General features: G+C 37.8%; 1 protein-coding gene across 21 annotated transcripts in view; it reads left to right on the top strand.

Moving 5' to 3' along the window:
* MBNL1 (muscleblind like splicing regulator 1) overlaps positions 1–21,568 on the top strand; it is a 198,572-nt gene that overhangs the window by 150,547 nt on the left and 26,457 nt on the right. For 20 of the 21 annotated variants that reach the window (XM_032344932.1, XM_032345092.1, XM_032345100.1 and 17 more), the window contains 2 exons: positions 8,806–8,976; positions 19,056–19,256. In XM_032344932.1, the coding sequence (XP_032200823.1) occupies positions 8,806–8,976; positions 19,056–19,256 (372 nt within the window). Of the gene's footprint in view, positions 1–8,805; positions 8,977–9,999; positions 10,120–19,055; positions 19,257–21,568 lie in introns of those variants that run through there. The other variant, XM_032345065.1, reaches the window with a different exon arrangement.

Genomic DNA, 21,568 nt, shown 5'->3' with positions numbered 1-21,568 from the left:
TTTCCCTTTCTCCACCCCCTCAGACTCTCATGCATTACATAATGCTGCTCAAGATGTGTAGAGTTTCAGTTATGCCACGTTCAAGATGATTAATGGGAATTGTGCAATTAAAGCTCCCAAGTTCTCTGGGAAAAAAGTCATAGTATCCCGATGTTTGAGTTAGAGTGCGTTGAGTTTGCGTCAGTGTTGAGGATATTTTGGGATATTGTAAATGTCACTATTGGTTTTAATGTCCAAGAATCTTCATCATCTCACTTCGGAATGTTCTATGAAATAGTGCCTCGAACAGCCTTTGAATACTAGCTAGAAACGTCTAAACCTAAAATTGGTAGGTTAAGATAACGTTAGACTTTACGTTTAACCCGAGTCAAACAGGGTCTTTTACTTTCTTTCAGGCCATGGTAAAATTATAAATTTGCGCTCAACAGATTGTGTGTATGCACCTGGGTTTGTGTATTTCTTTCTTTTCCTGGCAGTCTCAATCATTGTCGAGCCATAGTGTTTGTGTGGATATGAACTTTTTATGGAATCAAGAAAAGGAAAAATCTAAATTGGCCTTCTGTTGTGTTTCATTTGAAAATATTTTGTATCTGGTATAATATAATTTAAGAAATTGAGACTATTTCAATAAAAATACATTCATAAATTTCTGCTCTTTTCTCTCACTGATAGGAGAAAAATTTCCCAGCTCTTGTATTGACCTCTAAGCTCTAAGCATATGGCCATATGTTGATTGGATGAATATATAGTAATTTACACCTAAAAAGTTAAGCTTTTAGTATTAATTAGTGTTACTGTATTTGCTTCATTTAAGTTTGGAAAACTCGAGAGTATAAAATGCCCACCAAAATAAAAGAATTGACTCCTTCCTTTATATTCTGTGAGAATGCTAAGCATTTGTTGCTGGTATTGCCTGAAAATCCAATGACGAAATTAAAACAGGAAAAGTAATATTTGGTATAAAGAATATCTTCTTGCTTTTCCACATGGTAAAACTCTGAAATAGGTACGGGGGGCAAAATCATCAACAAAATTCCTATTTTGTTGTCTGAGTTAAAGGGCTATATAATATTTGAGAATAAAGAGAAAATAGAAAAAATACTGTTAACATGTGAATATTTTATATTTACTTTATTATATTAAAATATAGGAAATACATGGTACTGGCTTATTAAGAGTATATATACTATATATATTTACTAAATAGTATAATACACTGTTTATAAAACACAATACAACAAAACAATAGCATAAAATCAGTGAAATCCCCATGGAGATTTTCTAAGGGAAAAAAAAAAAAAAAAGAATATATCTGTTCTACTACATTAGGGATTTATACCAAATGATAGTTCACTGTTCTCTGGGGTTTTATTCTATAGCTTTCTGTAAGTATGTGTTTTTCCAAATAAAGCATGAAATGTAAATTTTAAGTCTTATATTCTAGGTTTCTTAAATTTGCAACACAAGCGGAATCTAAGTTTGTAATACATATGTTGCTTTTAGAAATAGGTACATAACTGGGATGAATATATGTGTGTGTGTGTGTGTGTGTGTATAATTACTTACATATACATGTATACATTTGCGTATGACTAAAAACATTCTGCCTTGAGTCCACTGCAATTTCAGGTGGTGGTCAGAAGCCTTTCATCATTTTTCTGGGTTCTCTGGCTACTTAATTAGCCTTTCTCAGTAGCTTCTTTTCCAAAGTAGGAGTATATGTCTCACTTTTCCTTATTCTGATAAAAATTTTCCATAGGGAAGTAAAACCAAAAAAATTTCCTTACTCTTAAAGTCAGCATATCCAGTATTCTGGTTAACAGGTGGATGGAGCTATTAGTATGATTTTGGAATTTAATTCTTTACTTTTTTATATACCACAGTCTTTATTTGTTTTAATTTCAAATAAGAAGAAAATCAGCATTGAATCTCACGTATTCGTACCTTGGAAATTTTTAGAAGCTGTAGCTATTAGAATCTAGCAAAACTAGAAGGAGCCCACTCTTTTTGAGTCAGGTTTTATAGGACAAATCTATTATCTTATGTTTGAGGAAATTGACAGACATTTAAGTGTTGTATGAAAACACTTAAAGCTAATTACAAATAACTTTGGGTTGACAGTTTTTAATTGTGTGCCCCTTTCAGGGACTGAACGTTGTTGTCCCCCTAAAATTCTTATGTTGAAGCCCTGTTTCCTGTATGGATATATTTGAAGATGGAACTTCTAAGGAAATAACTAAGGTTAAAGTCACAAGAGCAGGACCCCGATCTGATAAGATTAGTATCCTTATCAGAGACTCTGTGGAACAAACTTCTCTATAAACTTTCTCTCCTCCTGCACGCCCAGAGGAAAGGCCGCATGAGGAATAGTAGGAAGGTAGCCGTCTGCAAGCCAGAAAGCACTTTTACCAGAAACAGAGGAATAAAACCCTGTTGTTTAAAACACTCAGTCTGTGGTGGTTTGTTGTGACAAGCAAAGCGGACTAATACAGCCCCTGTTAAATTCCATTAGGTATAAAGCAGCAGTTGACTGCCAGCTGGAGATGATTTTGCCTCCCCCCTCACCCCTGAGACATGGGGCAATACCGAGAGACAATTTTCATTGTCATAACTGAGGACAGGAGTGCTGCAGCCGTTTAGCAAGCGAGGCATGCTGCTAAACATCCTACAGTGGAAAGAACAGCTCCACCGCAAAGCCCTGTAAGGCCCAAAATGTCAAGAGTGCTGAGATTGAGAAAGCTTGAGCTGCCTTTTAGGATGCATGTGTTCTTGTAAGCTGGAGCAAGTCCCGTAGGGAAACAGATAGGGTGTAAAGAAATACACATTCAGGAACAACAATATCCTGTGTGTTAGGTACAATTAATGTATTTTCAATATTTGCAAGCCCATAAACTATAATTTCTAGAGTTAATCAAGCTCCTCTCCACCCAAAGGAAAACAAAACAGTGAGTCTGTACAGGTGTGCGTGCATGTTTGCATGTATGTACCGTTTTCTAAAAGTTAATCATGTTTTAAACTGCCATAAATTTCCTACCACAAGATGCTTGTGATTTTAAAGTAGATATTCTACCTATGTAAATTTATTCACCTTTTATTAGAATTGAAAATCATAAATTAGCGTGGTAGAGCCATAAGATACAAATTTGGAAATGCATGAAATGTTATTTCTTGACTGCCAATTTTTTCCCCTTTGGCAAAAATTTTGTAAGCTATTTCTATCAACTTAGCTGAAAAAATAAAAAGTAAGAATTTTCAATAGGAAGCTACCAAATTCCTTTGACAGAGTTTCTGCCCAGTATCTGAGCAATGAGTATCGCCAGAAAGTGCTTCAAAAACATTTGTGTATCTCAGTCGTCCCAAAGGAAATATGGATTTTGTTTTAACAATTGAAATAAATGGTTGCAATTTGAACAGTTTTTCCTGAAAACCAGTATTTCTAGTGAAAATTGGGAAAGACCCATGAGTATAAACTGGTACCCCTATGAGTTTTTCATTGCCCCTTTATTTCCAGAATCTACCTAAATATGACCCAGTAATTTTAATTCTACCACATAGTTACCATTTGGCAGCTTAACAAGATGTCTTTTCTTTTTATATTCTGAACTCTTAAATCACAGTGTGCCTTTTATTTTAGATAGAAGAATTATAGCTAACAATGGGAGATTAGTTTTTCTAGTTTTCAAATAGAATTTTGATTCTTTTGTTTTATTAAGTTTCACTGACTTCTAAGTAAGACATTTCATTTTTGATTGTTAGTTCTTAAATAAATATTAAAAGTAGCTAAGAAACCATTTCATCATATCTCTAAATTGTCATCTATAGTTAAATTCAATTTTATCTTTATTCTATAATTTATATCTCACTATATGCATATATACTATATATACATACACATCATTTTTAGGTATGTACTATATGTTCTTACTATGAGTTATTTAAAATTATATAAATATATAAAAATATATAATATAAAATTATTTATAATTTATTTATAATTTATATCTCACTATATACATATATAGTGTATATACATACACATCATTTTTAGGTATGTACTATATGTTCTTACTATGAGTTATTTAAAATTATATAAATATATAAAAATATATAATATAAAATCATTTATAATTTATTCATAATTTATATCTCACTATATACATATATAGTGTATATACATACACATCATTTTTAGGTATGTACTATATATGTTCTTACTATGAGTTATTTAAAAGTACATTTCACTGGGGCACCTGGGTGGCTCAGTTGGTTAAGCATCTGCCTTCAGCTCAGGTCATGATCCCAGGGTCCTGGGATTGAGCCCCACATCCTCTGGCTCCCTGCTCAGTGGGGAGCCTCCTTCTTCCTCTCCCTCTGTCCCTCCCCTCTACTCATTTTCTCTCTCTCTCTCTCTTTCTCTTCCTCTCTTTCTCTCTCTCAAATAAAAAAAAATTAAATTGTAAAAGTGTACTTTATCAAACTACAATGTTTAAAAATTAACCAGGTGCCTATTTTGAAGTTCACACATTTAATCTAAACATACATTTTCCTTTGTTATAATCACAAACCCACGCCCATTTCAGAAGCTAATGAGAAAACCCTTAAATTCACAGTTGAACAGTTTATAACTTCAGAAATTAAAGACTTGATGAGTTGATCTCTTGAATGACCATGATTGGTCTCAGAGAGGCTTTTAAGATGACACAGGGAAAATTTTGACTTTTACGGAAAGATTATTTTTAAAGATGGAGAAAAATTACTGGAGAAAAATAGACTTAGTCTGAATTGATACTTTACTGAACTTCCTCCATTCCCTTAAAATATATAATATGTACCTTACAACTATGTCTTTGAAATCTGTGTTCAGTAAACCTGTAAAAAGCCACTTTGAGTGGCATGGAAGATATTTATGGTATAGACCCTATAGAGTGGCCTGCCAGTCATCTGGGAAGCTCATTGACAATAAATGTCAGTGCAATCAACAAAAGCAAACCACGGCAACGTAACACTGTAAGAAATGTATCAGAGCGGTATTTTCCGTAGTGGGTGTGGCAAATACAGAGTGATAATTAAGGACCCAGCTTGCATTATTAATGACTGACAGGCATTGTCCCTGGGTTTTGCCTTTTGCATTATTTTAAGTACTTTTAACAGAGCTAGTGCTAAACTAGGCAACTGCTGTTTGTTACTAGCTTCTTAACAGCCTGTTACAGCGGGAGCCATGTATTCAGTTGGCCCACTATCCTGCTCAACCCTTACACATCACCAGTGAAATCAGTGGGGGTGTTACTATTCGACCAAAAGGTATGGCCACTCAGAGCACTTAGCTCCTATCTGGTCATACAGCAAATAAATAACACAGCTGCTATTCTGCTCTTAAAAACCAAGCTGTGTGGGATAAAATGTACAGTCATAAAGCAGTAGGTGAAACACCATAGAGCCATCAAAAAGGAATAAAAACTACTTTGTATTTTAGCATTAATCCTAGCAGCTTGATTTACTGTCTCTTGGGGTGAAATCTCTGGATGCTTTAGAACACAGTTCATTTACACAGATTTGCATATGTGAGCGCTAGATACCAGCGGAATTTCCGTACTTAGATTTTTAGAATGTCACTGTATAGGTTTTAGGACACCAAATACATTGAAACTACAAAAATCCAGTTTAATCCCTGCTGAAACTAAAAAAAGACAAAAACAAAACCAAAAAAATAACCAAAAACCAAACGAAAACTTCTGTTACCTCTTCTCCCTTTATTATGGCGAACTTTATTGAGTGTTCAAGTTACTGGCCTCTGAATAAAAGCATCAGTAACTTAGTACAGCTCTGAATCAAAGTTTGGTATTAGAGTTAGTTTTTGTTCTACTATTTTCATTGTCTCCAGAATGGAGTTGGAGTAGAAGTCACCTTTAAGGATTTATTAAGAAGTGTCCATTCATTGATTTTGCAAATGGGTACCGAGGTACGGTGCTGGGAACTCAGGTGCAGACTCTGGACAGACTTGGAGAGGTACCAGGGGTGTGTACTCCTTAATTCTTCATGAGAGGTATATTGCTGTGATTCTCTCCAGAGTTTTAGGCAGTCCTCTAGAAGAGGATGTTTATTCTAACCTTTTCTTGACCTTTTTATTTGTCAAACCACAATTATTCAGCTGCATAGTCAGCATAAAACACGATCTGAACTCCCTAGGAAGCTGAGTTTATCTAACATAAACTGCGGAGGCCACTCTGGTTTTTTTCCCCCACACGTCAATGAAAAATTCACGTGGCTTTGCAGAATTGTGTTTTTGTAGTGTTTTTTTGCTCTATCAAGCTAACCTGGAATACTGTGACAGTGTAGCTCCCTGTGCTCCCCCCTCAGGTCTGTCACCAAAGACTGTGTGGAAGAGGCCTGCTTGTCTGCCTGTTTTTTCACCAGATATCCTCTTGATTCTTAGGAACAGAGCTTTTTGAAAGGGAAGCTTCAGCGCAGTCAAATCAAGATGTGGGTAGAAAGGTAGCGTTTGTAAGAAATTAGAAGGGTATTTTTCCTAAGTGTGGCAAATACAAATCGAAAACCAAAGGTCTCAGCATCTCTTGAAAGGTCTGATGTGATCTGACACAGAATGTATATAGGACAATACGATTTGTCTTCATGATTCCAGTCTGAGCTGTGTTCCTGGGGAGGAGGGACTGGGTGGTGCATGTGACGGGAAGCACTCAGATGAAGAGTTTAGGTGTTGGTGTTGGCCAGGCCTAGTTCAAGGCCGAGGGCTATCTCTGTGCTATTTGTGGAGCTATAGAAACTGATCAGAATGAATTGACAGTAACGGAGTCCTGGGGTGGGAGATGGGGGCTATAACCTTGCTTATTTCACTTAAATAGATCTAATATTAGTAAGAATTATGATGTAAAGTTACTGGCAACCAGAGTTTCACTTAGAGCCAAATTGTTCTTTGCCCTGAAAAAAGCAGGTTTTCTCTAGGACACCTCAACTGGGTAACCCTGAGATCGCATCCCGTGTTAGCCAGGAGCTTATTTGCATGGCCAGGCGTTCTTTGGGTTTTCTTTTGTGACTCTAAGTGTTGTTTTTTTAGTACAAGTTACTTTTTATCCAGATGCTTTCAAGCTAATAGCATGTTAATGATCTCAACAGATAGCAAGCATGATTTCATATGGAGTAAGTCACAAATATATCAATGTTACTTTATGAACATATCAATAGGCATAACTAAGGGATTTTACAAAAATTACCTTCATGCCAATATTTTGGTCTTTTTTTGTTAAATATACGATTAAAGGGGTGGGGGTGGTCGCAAATAGCAGCTCCTGACCTTTACCTTGCCCATAGAGTGCCATAGAGTGCCATGACATATACATTATGTCCTCTGATTTTCATAATAAACATGTGGTGTAGGTCCTATAGTGATTTCGACATCGATACAAGGCCTGAGACTTAAGTTTTGTTTGCAGTTCCTGCTGCTGATGGGAGACCTAGGCCTCTCGCCTAGCTCTTAGGACCTATCAGTTCCTTGGTATCAACTACTGTCTTATGCTACCTTCGGATTTAAAGTATTATTAGCGATGCTTTATTACATAAAGGTTGCCAAAATGAAAGGCAGTATCCTATGAGATTAGCCCTTTACAGAAACTTATTCCTAAAAACCTGAATCAAAACAAGCCAGAAATAGATCTTTCAAATTAGGGTTGTGACAAGATTTTTATCAAAAATGTAAGCATGCTGAGTCAGTTTACAGTATGAGGTCAAGTTATGGCAGATGGATTTTTCTTAGAAAAATCAAAGAAAGCTCAGGAAAGTGATTGATGCTTCAGTTGAATCTTCCTTTGACCCTCCCAAGCAGTTCTAATTAGATCTATCGGTGAAAGAAGTTGTCAGGGTTATAATTGATGAGACCTTTTACTATAAAGGCTTGAGAACATATTGAAATAATATGGAAACAGTGGAACGATGATAGTATTGAAACAATATGAACTAAATCCCTTTTATATTATTTCATATTACAGACTTTAATATTTATTTTTGATGAAAAGAACTGTCCCCAAAGAAAGGGTATATTCATATTTCTTAATTTTTACTAACATTTTGTTCCTCCATTTTACGTTATATGTCTTTTGGAGGATATGTGTGTCTATTTATACCTCTTGGTCAATGGAGACTAGATTTATCTTTGAAAGGTTAAAGGCTACATTTTCACCAATGTTTCATTATACTTACTAATCTTTATGTACAGGGGAACATATGGGCATTTTCTTTTTTCACCTGTAAATTTCTTAATACATGGGTTTGTAAGCTTAGTAGTAATTAATTTTATTTGTTAATACTTATAAAGTGATACTTGTAAAGGTGCTTAACTGAAGATACAGTGTGCCTTGAATCCTCTAAGTTCATTTCCTTAGAACTCAATACAAGTAAAAATAGATGCTAAAACTTCGTGATTCTTTTGGGTTCATTAAAGTTAACCAGGAGATTTGGAAGGAGCTAATATTCTTCATTGCATATTCTTTATTTTAAGATTACACTGGCAGTTTGTAGATTTTTAAACTTAGAACTAGAAATATTAGTGCTAATATTAAAAGAAGGGAAATTCTTTAAGCTTTAAGACTTTTTTGGAATGTCTTAACACCTCATTTGGATAGTGCATTTGGGTGAATTCATTACTTATTCTAAATGTATGATAAGTGGGTATGTATAGTGCAATGTGCTAGAAACCCACGGTAGATCCAGGTGGTAGGTTTGCATTATCTTTATTTTTTAAGATTTACTGGTCTAATCCTTTTTAAATGATATTTTCTGCTTTTTGTCTTTTAGGGTCGTTGCTCCAGGGAGAACTGCAAATATCTTCATCCACCCCCACACTTAAAAACCCAATTGGAGATAAATGGGCGCAATAACTTGATTCAGCAGAAGAACATGGCCATGTTGGCCCAGCAAATGCAACTAGCCAATGCCATGATGCCCGGTGCCCCATTGCAACCCGTGGTAAGCACATCTTCAGTTCTCATTCATCGAGTTTGTAATTCCAAGTGCTCAGTTTCAGTATAAAAGTAATGATTGCACTCGATTAAGTGAACATAGGTAACAGTATCAGGTGTCTTGCATTTTCTAGCAAAATTACCAAGCAAAGCCCGAAACGGTTTTCACATTGCAAAGTTAACTCATCTTCTCGTTCAATCATGGGGAAATTTACTTATGACATGTTCTCCCCCTGAAATTCTCTTCACATGAAATCCTGTGATTTGCAGGTATTAAAATGGTCATCAAACTTATCACTATAGTCCATGTGCGTTTTCAGGCTCCCTTTAATAATAGTAATACTTTTATAATTTGGTATAGATCAGCTTTAGTTTTGAGAAAAATTCTCCCTTTCCACCTTCCTTGAAGAGGATCTGTTTGCATCATTTTCTTTATTGAAAAAGAGCTTCTGTTATTCTTTCAAACTCAAACTGAAGTTATTTTGTAGTTAGAAATGCTAGCAAAATTCTGATAGTGGTGAATCAATATCATGCATTAAAAGAAAACTAATCAGGAGAGGAGAGGCAGAAACTCCCAGGGCTTTTAAGCAAAGAGCTAAGTATTTTAAACTGTAGCTGGTCATAGAGGTTTAATGTTTACTGAGCAGTGTGTATGGGAATAACTTTTCATTCTGATCATATTTATTTATTTATTTGGGGAGTTTGGGGGAATGTATACCATAAACGACTTTGATAACCTTTACTCCCATTTATTCATAAAAATGTAAGATTACTATCCTAAGTAATTTTAGATCACAAAAGGTATTCTGATATTAATTGTAATATAATAATTCTGTATATAAATGCATGTTAAAATTTGTAATGATCAGAGTGTATCTGTCAGTAATTTATGTCACTAACTTATATGCAGTATTATGGGGTTATGGGAATGTGAAGACCCACATTTTTCTGATATGCTAACTGTAGCATGTGTGCTAACTAATTTTTTTCCTAATACATTTTAACACCTGAACTCAATGTAATTATTATTCTCTCTTAGAACTTAATGCACCAATCATTCCAAAAAAGAGGGGGGGATTGCATTTCGAGGTGGGAGGGATCTCCATATCACATCGGCAGTGATACCAATTATCAGTACTATACAGTTGAGGTGAGAGAATATTATAATTCTGTGTCTGTTTTAACCTGATATATTTTTTTTCATTATTGGGGGCTCAGTTTAAAATATGATATCTTAAACTTATTTTTTGTGTCATCTGACATCTGCTAATATTATATCTGCATTGGGATAGCGTGAAGATTTCCATTTGGTTTAAAAAGAAGTTTAGTTATAATCATTCTCAGTAGCATAAAACACAGGACAGGAGGTGTCTTTAACAGCTGGCCCTCTCACACGGTTTCAAAAATCTGATAAATCCTTGGGGTGGCTACTACTTTAGCTGATATGCGATCTCTCCTTGATGTGAAATACTTTGTTCCACTTAAACATTTAAAGCCTGCTTACTGTCAGGCTCGACCCTCTCAGTGACCGGCAGCACCTCTGGGCCATACTGCTGGATACAGAGCTGGTCATGGCATTGAGCTCCTACTCACTGTGACATCTTGGTCCATCTCCTGACTTAGTCCTTGAGCTTTACTCTCAAGGCCATTCCAAGGTCATTGTATGGGTAATCCTGGGACAGACCGTAAACGTTTATGCTCGTGTCTGTGAAATATAGTAACAAATGTGTGGTGTGCAGAAAATCATAATTTCTGAAACCATCAGACAAATCACATGTCCTGGTGTCTTTGTTGGAAAATTCTCTACTTAGACAAAACATTTATTTTTATTAGTTGTGAGCACATTCAGGCTTTATGTTAATTTTCCCTGGTATGACTAGATTTGAATGCTGAATTACCCTTCTGCTAAAGGCATCCTGAGATCATAGTCTAAAAATATACTCTGTTCAGGGTGGCATTTTTGTAATAAGTATAGAACTCATTTTAATTATTCAGTTTTAAAGCATTTGGGGCTTTAATGACTATAGAGAAGGCTCTAATCCAGGAAATTTGCCTTCAAAATCCCACCTGAGACTTTTCGATCCTTTGTGTAGTCAGCCCGGCTGATGAGAGTAATCATACAGAATATTCAGAAATAAATGAGATGGTCATGACCAGCTGCTTACTGGAACTTGAATGCTGGGTCACCAAATAGGGATGACGACAGGGCTGGAAGCAGCCAGGTGACTATTACGAGACATGGTTGTCACTCAAAGAGGATGGCCATTAGTACAGATGTTAGTGTTTGAAGATACAGCACACACTTGGATCCAGCCCAGGTAGGGGTTCTATCGAAGGAGAGGATACTGTGAGCAGATCCATAATATCAGGAGTGGTGGGAGTACCTGAGCAGTTTCGGGGTTTGTAGTCGAGTAGGTGAAGCCTCTTATCTTTTTAGGGCAAACCAGTTTGGTCCCTAAAACCACAGCTGAAGGAACACGAAGAGGAGGAGGAGCTGGGGAGTTCTAACCAAATCCGGAAGCATCTCCAGTTGTGCCTGGCATATAGGGAAATCAAAAATCGTTGATGAGTGAAAGAATGAAGTAAGGCGTTTCCTGAATACAAGGAAGACAGGCAGAGGTTTATGGTAGTTCACCTGGCCCTGTGGTTCCAAAGGAATCATCAGCGGGAGCCAGCGTACAAGCCCTGTTATAGAGATAGCAGCATAGTCTGGGGTGTACAGCTGGGTTCATGCTAACACACTATTTGCAGAGGCAGCCAGGGCCTCGGTGATCTACCGATCATAAACCCAGCCCACGTGGGTGGGTTTTCATCTTTTCAGAAATTTTGATGACACTGAGCTGACTTGGGGAATGTAGGGCTTTAAAGGAGAGCTTCCTTCTTTTGTTGACTTTATTCTGTTGTTATGAAATGCACCAAGCCAAGAATCAGAAAGAGGACTTCCATTTTGGGGGCAGAAACAACACTCTAAAGGCATTTACTGCACTCACTACTTGTTGTATCATAAATCCACACCATCGTCCTATAAAGAAGATAATATTATCTCAACTTTAGAGATGAGGACACGAGGTTCAGAAAGGTTAAGTAATTTGCCCAAGGTACATAGCTAGTGGGTGGTAGGGACAAGATTTTAACCCAGGCTGTTCAGGTTCTGGCATCCGTGCTGTAGAAACACTAATGTAGAAACATCCCACCAACCAGCTCTGGGTCCTCGGTTGAGGACCTCGGTTGAGACATCTGACTTCATTAATATAGAGTGGTAAGTTTCAAATATTTATCTGCAAGTTCCTAACAATCTCGTAATTATTTCGATTTCATAAGATGAGAAAATAAGTAGTTGAAAATAAGTCACTGAATTTACCTATGTGTCTACTCCCTAAAATTTATATAAGACATTGTTAAGTAACAGACATTAAATTCTATTATCATTTCCAAGCCCCGAAGGAAAATGTAAAAAGATCATATTTCTCTTTATTATATGATCTTTGAAGAGAAATGAAAGACCTATAGTATTTGGTTTTCCAAATGTAAAAAATTAAATATATGGATTTTTTGTAAGTACTACTTTAAAAAAAAAGCATTACTACTTTGCTATGCACTATCTGATGCAGAGATAATCCAACCAGAAAACTAAGCAAACTAACCAAATATAGACCATATCTTGTGGCTCACAACTTGGAAGCATCTGGTGTGTTTCTTTGATCCATCCCAGAAAGATGTCTTCAGCAATTCTCTTGATTCCATGCTTTTGTCATTGCCCTTGAAGAGCTCTGCACAAGCAGTGGTTATGAAAAGCTGTATCTGAGCTCTGCTCTCCCACTCCACTCCTGTGCCTTTCCGTAAGGTTTGCTCCCAAACCTTAACCTTGGCCATTGGTAATTTCTGAGGGCAGCTCCCCATAAGGTGTACACACCTACCTAGCTGCCTTGAGGTACATAACTCAAGTTGAATTCTTGTGCCTTTCATGAATTTGAAATAGCCTAGTGATAAGAAATTCAAAGTTATTGGACTTAGCAGAAAAGTCTTGGGAGCTTCTTTGCTCTTCCTGACACCTCACCTTTGCTGGCCCGGTGTTCCTGCATCATGGTTGTTGGCAGCTGCATGCTGAAAGTTTTGAAGTCATCATTTGTCACATTTCCAGGAACACCTAGAATTCTTAAATTGGTTTTTAGTGCTTTACCCCCCAGGCTTCCCAACTAGTGATTGAGATAAGGCCACTTTGTGAGAAAGCGTTTCCAGTAAAACGTGGCCATATCTGTCATCCGTGGTCCACGTACCTGTCCTTCTAGTGTCCGTTTCGGTCAAGGAGCTGGTGCTTTCTGAAGCAGCTTGAGGATGGGCCAGAATCTTAGGGACCGGGCCACACGTACTGATACCTTCTTACTTGATGGGCCAGAAGTGAGTCTTCTTTATGTAAATGTTTGTTACTTCATTAAAACTAGATTGAAGTGGCAAGGTGACATTAAAAAAATAAAGCCAAGAGGTCATTGTGATTGGCCCAGTCAACAAAGTCTAGAAGCAGACTTTGAAACAGTATTCTTATTTTATTCTAGTCATATGCTACATTCTTGGGGAGGGAAAAAAAAATACTTGGTAATGTGATTTGTTGAGAACTCCCATTAGCCTTTGGCTATTTAATATTCAAAATAATTGTTTACAGGAATGTCTCTCCTTTCTGTACAGGGTTGTGTGTACCCAGAAACATGGCTTTATATACCTTGATTATGTGCTATCAAGTTTAAAAAAAAAAAAAGTTTTTTTTTTTTTTTGGTACTGCTTGCAAGTTCAGCATTTACAAACATACACACACACACGCATGCACAAAGTTAAAATCTAGAAAAATCCTTGTAGTCCATAAATCGCATCAAATGCTGATTAGATACTTTATTATATATATTCTACCCATTTAAAAAAATCACAAACACTGTTTCACATAATGTATTAAAATAAGTTAGGGCTCCTATATTTGCAACATTACAGCATGGTCCTACCACTGTTTGGAAACTTAGAAAGCTCAGGATTTAAAAAAAAAAAAAACAAAAACAAACGCGAAACAATACTAAAAGACATTATAGTTTTCAAACAAGCATCCTAGGCCAGTTAACGATTACACTGTCAAGTGGAGAGGAAGTAACATTAAATCGCTTTCTTTTACGTTCACATAGCTATGCTAAAAAGATTTTAATGCGTTTGCTAAGTGAGTTTATGTGCTGGAGAAACACAGCAAAAGCATTAATTCCGACACGAAGCCAGTATGCCGAGGAGCTGCGCCCATGACAGCCGCTGGTGCCATGCAGAACGAGGGAAGCCTGGTGCAGAAGACCCACTGGGCCGCCGGTAGTCAAATTTGAGAAGAGAGGGTTAAGTAAACAAGTGTGGTGATCAATGCCAAATTCGAGTGGTGAGGAGTTCTATGGTAACAGAGGGTAGAGGAAAAAAAAAAAAAAAACCTCTTCATAGTTGGAGATGTGGGCGGATCAGGGGAAACTTGAAGAGAAAGAGTCGTGATTCTTGAAGCGTGATTAGGAATTAAACAGAAGGGCTGGGCAGGAACAACCTCCCATGTAGAGGGAAAAGCATTGTTCAGAAGAAAGCTGTGAGGACGCATGTCTCCTTGGAGACCTCACATACAATCAGAAATCTGAACCTGTTTCTGTTTTTCAGTAGTAGAATACCACGTAATGTATAGAAGGGCAATGACCCAGGAGATTTTTAAATAGTCCTGCCGAGATTGTGATGAGTGAGGAGTGCCAGGGCATTCGGGGCTCGATGTTCTCCAGAGGATGCTAACGGTTGGCCGGCCCCAAGAACCACTGGTTTCAGGATCACTTGGAACCAGACACACCTGTATCCAGATCCTAAGTCTTTCATGCTCTCCTTTGCGATGATGAACACGTAATCTGTGTGAGCCCTTTTCCTTGTCTGCAAAATGGGAGGGACTAATAAAACCCACCCGACAAGACTGTAATTCTTCACACATTCCTTCATTCACTCCCTTAGTCTGTGTATGTTTATTGAGTACTTACTATGTGCTAGGCATCTAGCTCGATCCTGGGGATTTAGCAGTGAGTGATACAGGTAGCCGCCCCTGCCACAATTCACAACTGGAGTTGTTGCCTTTGTTTTCCCAGGGAGTTTATATTTTACTGTTACATGAGTTAAATAGAATAACATAGGTAAAGCCCTTAGCACAATGCCTGGCACAAAATAAATGGAAGGAATTATAGCGATAATCATGTTTGCACACATTTAGCTAGGGTCATCATGTGAAATTGGACATCATTTTAATTTCTAATAAAGCCTGATGACTTTAATGGAATCAGAATGTCTCATTTAAAACAAACCAGGGATTAGCCCATAAATGCACCAGCACTCCTAAGGTTGCATTTTGTTTTTCTCTGCTCAGGGTGTTCACTTGCAAAAGGCAAGCATAAGCCAGCGTTCTTTATGCCTTCCAGGAACAGAGATATCTGTAAGTCATTATTACAAGGATGTAGTCAGTATCAAATACTCCAATTAGGTAGTTATATGTTATCCTGTGGATACTTCAGAGAAAATGCAAGGCACTTGATAATACCACAGCATTAACGTCTGCCCTTGCCTTTCTGCCGAAACCCTCCCCGGAATGGCTTTTGGAAAGGAGACTTGGCAGTTCAAGCGCCTCACTAATCTGATTAGGGCGCTGATGGGGCCAAGAAGTGACCTACCTCCGACAAGGTGCTCTTTGAAAAAAGAAAGTAACAAATTTACAAAACCCCCAAATAAAGGAAGGAATGTTGCCCTTTCTGGGGGCAGCTTTTGGGATCAAGTTTCAAAGTATAGAGCTATTATTATTGATCCTCTGCTGGTTTAGCAAATAGCTCCACTTATCTGAAGAGGGAACAATTGGAGAGAATGCTTGCTGAGTAGTTGATGTTTCAGATTTTTCAAGCTGCTAGATTTTACTTGGGTGACGGTGCCCTAAAATTTTTCAGATTTGAATTTGCTCTGCTGCATTAAGTCAGAAAATCAATTCACGTGACACCTCTATAGAAACAATCCAGCAGGAAAATTGTTGCCAGTTAGTGAGATCAATATTTTTATTTAGGAGAAGTATTCTTTTATCTGTGGTATGCAACTGCTGCCTCAGATGCATCATGGATTATAAATTTATCTTATTCATTGGGAATTAACAGAGCTGCGCTTTATTGGTCACTGGTCTTATTTTCTTAAAATAAGAATGCTTTTCTTAAAAAAAAAATGCTTTTCTTGCCTCCAAATACGTTTTTAAGTTTGACCTCTGCTTCTAAATAATGTACAGTGACATAAACATCTCTGTAACTTTGCAGAGTACACATTAAAAATCTACTACCTGGAAATCCCTGTTAATTCATAGCAATAGAATATGAAGAGGAGTGATACAGACTGGCTCTGCTCTCCAAATTTTAAAACTGGGCTTCGGGTCTTTTATGCTAAGTTTCTTATAATTTTTAAATGCCTGATAGAAAATCAGAGTGCTGGTCTGGTTGAAATTGCACATAGTGTATCTGACAGTATGTAATGGTGAATGTTCGACCTGAATATGTTTGAAGGGCAGTCCAAGTTCGACGTGGGTTCACGGTACAGATCAGCCCTTGCCAGGGCACTACCCTTAGCAGCCATTAGACCCTGGAGCAGCGTAAGATGAGCTGCTTTTCAAGTAACTGTTGATGGACAGAGATTGCTCTGGGCCCCAGTTTCTGACCAATTATTGATTGTTTGTATGTGGAGAGCTCAGGTAGTTTCAGTGTTTTGGGCAGAGATGGGGGTGAGGATCAGAGGTATTCCTTTAGGCCACTTCATCAGGCGGGAGCCCTCAACCTGGCAGGACAGCTAACCATGGCATTCAAACCAGCACGTCTGGAGGCATAACTATAACTTGAAAATCCCAGTGGAAGGTATGGTGTATTGTTTCTTCTCCCAAGTGAATCAAATTACGTATGAAGTATTTTATTTTCCGTGGTCTTCTAAGTAAGAATGTATACACTAGCTGCAAAGATTTTGTCCTAAAACAATTTGTGAAGTCAAAAAACGAGTGTATCCCTTAGAACAGGGATTTTTCAACCTACACACTATTGACATTTGGAGCTGGGTAATTCTTTGGTGTGAGGGGCTCTCCGGTGTGTTGCCAGTCACTTAGCCTCATCCCTGTCCTCTGTGCATAGACGCAACAGCACCCCCAAGCTGTGACAATCGAAAATGTCTCCAGACATTGCCACATGTGCCCTACACATGGGACATGTGCCCTGCCAAGGCACAAATCACCCATAGAGACTTGAGAACCACTGCCCCAAGAAAAACAACACTTGAATTCCATTTTACTCTTCTTAGTGCTGGAAAAGTCAGGGCCTGACTAAATAAGGACAGTTTATTTTTTAAAAACAGTTCTCTTGAGCTGTAAGAATTTTATTTATTTGTTTGTTTATTTATATATTAATTTTTACTTTTCATTATGTTATGTTAGTCACCATACAGTACATTGTTAGTTTTTGATGTAGTGTTCCATGATTGTTTTTGAGCTATAAGAATTACTTTTACATTTCAATTGCATAGAATTTTATTCCAAAGCTCTTTTGAATACTGTGTAAACTCAGGGTTCTTTTAACTTCCTCCTTTTGTAAGAGGGAAGAATTAGCTACATTCTAGTGTTCCCCGCATTCTAGTGTTCCCCTCATTCTACGATTCTGTTTCTTACCACAGGATAAAGAAAATTAATTGTTCAGAAGTCCTTTAAAGAACAGGATCCATTTTTATCCATGAATTTTTGAGGTTTGGAGACAAACATTATTACACAAAATATTAAACTTCAAGAATTGAAACCCCATTGAATTAGGAAGTTAAAAATAGACCACCCATCAGGTGGAAAATTGTTATGCAACATTTATGCTTTAAAAACTGGAAAAGCGGGCACCTGGGTGGCTCAGTGGGTTAAGCCACTGCCTTTGGCTCAGGTCATGATTTCACGGTCCTGGGATCGAGTCCCGGATAGGGCTCTTTGCTCAGCAGGGAGCCTGCTTCCCTCTCTCTCTGCCTGCCTCTCTGTCTACTAGTGATCTCTCTCTCTGTCAAATAAATAAATAAAATCTTTAAAAAAAATTAAAAATTAAAAAAAAAAACTGGAAAAGCAAATCGCTAAAGTAGCTTGCAGGTAAATTATTTAATTCTACTCAAGAACAGATGTATTTCCTGATATGCACATCTTCGTATCACAAGTAGAAACCACCCTCCCGTATCCATGAAAGCATTTATGGCAGAAACCCTGTCTTGTGACTTTTTAGTCAGTGCTACCTTGTATATTTCCTTGAAAAATCTTGTAGCCTTTGTTTAGTTTTCTGTTTCAGACTTCACATGCAGAATGGTTTCTCCCTAGTAAGGTAAATTCTTTGTTAAATATTTCCCAAGGGTGTGATAAGCTGGTAGAATATTTATAGTTTCTCCAGAAAAAACATGCAACAAGTGAATATGCCAAACGCTGTGCCTTACGTGTTCAAAAGAAATCATGTCATCATCATCTTTCCCATATCCCATGAGATTTATTCACAGTTTATATTGACTGTGAAACTCTGTTATCCCCTGGGAGTCTTGCTTTATTTATTCCAGCTAATAGGACACTTGCAACCCATTAACAGTTGTAAACAGGTCTTTCAAGTTCATCTGACATAGCAATTATAAAATGTATTTCTTAGACAAGTTTCTGGGATTAAATCCGGGCAAAAATGAAGATGAGGTGACCACAAGAAGTTACTGTATCAAATAACTGGTCTGTTATTCAAAGAGAAATTATAAGTATTACAGACAACAAGTTTCAGAATCCCAGCAGAAATTTAATGGGTAATTCACCGATTATATTTTAGAAAATCATGGACTTGATGAATGCTTATTTTCAAACGATTCTTATCCCAAATGGGAGTAAATACACACAGAATTCAGTGGGGGCGGGGGAGGAAGGGCGGAGGGAAGGAGGAATGGATCATGGAGGGGTGGGTGAAGGATGGATGTATAACGTGGGATAGCAAATTCGAGCCAACACCTGTAGATTAAATTTTGCTTTTTTATTTTCTTTTCCAGCCAATGTTTTCAGTTGCACCAAGCTTAGCCACCAATGCATCAGCAGCCTTTAATCCCTACCTGGGACCTGTGTCCCCAAGCCTGGTTCCAGCAGAGATCTTGCCGACCGCACCAATGTTGGTGACAGGGAATCCTGGGGTCCCTGTACCTGCGGCTGCAGCAGCTGCCGCACAGAAATTAATGCGGACAGACAGACTTGAGGTAGGAGCGATTAGTCGGTTTCTTCACGGGCTCCATCCTGATTTTCAAAGTGTGCTCTTCATTGGCTTCTTCCATGGCCATGAAGATTAAAAAAAAAAATAAATAAAACACGAAGAAGATATTTTGGTTTAGTGTCTAGAGCATTTTGGGAGATTTGAGGTATGCTATGTTTGACAAATGGAATGTGTGTAAAGACCACAGTGTCCCTTTGTATAAGGGTGCATAGAGACTTGGACGGGGTCAGACTGCCATTCACCTCGTTATGTCTCAGGCTCCTCGTCCTTAAAATGGACGTCATAATGGCACTTCCCTTAAAGAGGCCGATTTCTGGCACACAGCAAAGCTGTGAGCAAAGCACACAGCTCCCTACATGTCCATTGTTGCTACTATTAATAACAAATTCTGTTCCTCCCCTGATACTTTTGTCACAACAGTTTGCTCAGTGACTGTGTATCAAGCAATTTAAAATTTATTATCGCAAGTTTCTCACAGGCCCCACAGTATTTTGGTTGGAATAGCAAAGCCTCTTTGCTTGCAAAGTGTGTTCTGTTCCAAGTTTTTAAAATTGGAAGTTGCAGCATGCTCAAAGTCTCAGAGTCAAGGATGATCAGTTGTATGTGCTTTGGTATTGCAGCGTGAAAGAGAAATGAAAGGTAATTCTTACATTGAAGTGGTTGTTCAGAATTTCGGCATAGCTGTAAATGAAGATTTGGTAAACTCCAGATGAGGGGAAAAAAAAACAATGGCAACATTACTGTACAGTGAGACTCTGAAGCCTGCCATTCTTGTCCAACTAAGGAACAAAATGACTCTTTTCTTCTTTTCCCTGGTTAGGATGAGGCAATACTTAGGACTGAGAAGTTTTGAGTGTTGTTAATTACTGAGAAAGAGGCAAAATAAGACTGTTGTGTGAACATAATTGACACTCATAATTCATCGGTTGAGCAGGAATTCGTTTAATAAGCACCAGTTTCTTGTTGATAGGGTTTCACTGCATGCACTGCAGAAAGGATCTCAGATTTCGGCCTAGTTTTAATTGCCACCACCTTTTTTGATGGTAGTAATAATAGTGAGTATTTTTTGGGTATTTACTATCTACCAAACACAGCATCAGCCCATCACATGCATCGCATAGTTCATCTTCAAAACAGTATTCTGAGGAAGTTACTATCATTAGCTCCATCTTACAGGGCAATAAATTTAGGGGGAAAGTTGGGGCACAACTTATTTGAGGTCATAGAAAGGATGTTCCAGTTGGGTATGAACATAGAACTCTACTCTTAAACATTGTATAACTCAGTCCCATACAGGTGATAGGACAGGGAGGAAGCAAGCGATTCTGGCTCCCGTATTTTCTTTCGAGTTCTTTGTTTGCTTGTTCAGACTTAGTTCTTACCTTTCGTGAATATTTTGAAGAAAGCTACTAATGACGAGAGGACCATATGGAGAACCGAGAAGGGATTCTGAGACCTTGGTTGCACCCCTCCTGTGAACCAGAAACCAGGGTGTGCTAGAGATACACTTTGCTTTGTGGGTGGTTGGTCACTGTGCAGTTGCACTTGTTTCACTAGTAAATTGATGCTGTTTGCAGCATCATAAATAAGAGGAACTTTAGGAAATTGTAAATATTTAAAAATTACTGGATGCTTAAACATGTGACTCATCTTCCCCCTGCCCCAATCTTTCCAAAGCGCACCCTGGATTCCTAATGCGTAATTGTGGATTGAAGGGAACCCAGTAGGCAACACAGGATGAACTTTAATGAATTACTTCTTAGGAGGAGATGATATTTAGGAAGCTTAAAAATCTCTATTGAAATCTCTTTCAAGGCTGAGCTATGTGGTCAGAACTCTTAGAAACTAATCCTCCCGCAGTTTTAGGTAGTCTGTAATTGGCTGTACTTTGTAGTGTGTTTAATTAAAGTAACGACTTTATCATTGGTTGGGGGTTTCTGTCTTTTTTCTTTTTTCTTTTTCTTTTCTTTCCTTTTTTTTTTTTTTTTTTTTGTGAGGAGCTGCCATGTATATTTTGTCATCTTCTGCTTTACTCACAAGTGGCTGCTGCTCCAGGACTGTCATTTCCTCTCAACCTGAATTCCTCTGATCTAAATGTTTGATGGTGGGAAGGCAGCTTCCTTTCTTATTCTGGCAAAGAGGATCTGCTCCAATGTCAAGGTTACAGTCTGTTAGCTTATTACAGTGTGAAGTTCAGGGGCATGGCTTTCTGCTCAGCACTGAGATTCCAGACCCTTCCTCTCTTCAGCTTATCTCCTCTCTTGCTAATTGCACTAGGATCCTAGCATACTAGGATCT

This window comes from Mustela erminea, chromosome 1 (genome assembly GCF_009829155.1).
Source record: "Mustela erminea isolate mMusErm1 chromosome 1, mMusErm1.Pri, whole genome shotgun sequence".
In the NCBI taxonomy this organism is placed as follows: Eukaryota; Metazoa; Chordata; class Mammalia; order Carnivora; family Mustelidae; genus Mustela; species Mustela erminea.
This window is presented reverse-complemented; position numbering and strand designations above follow the sequence as displayed.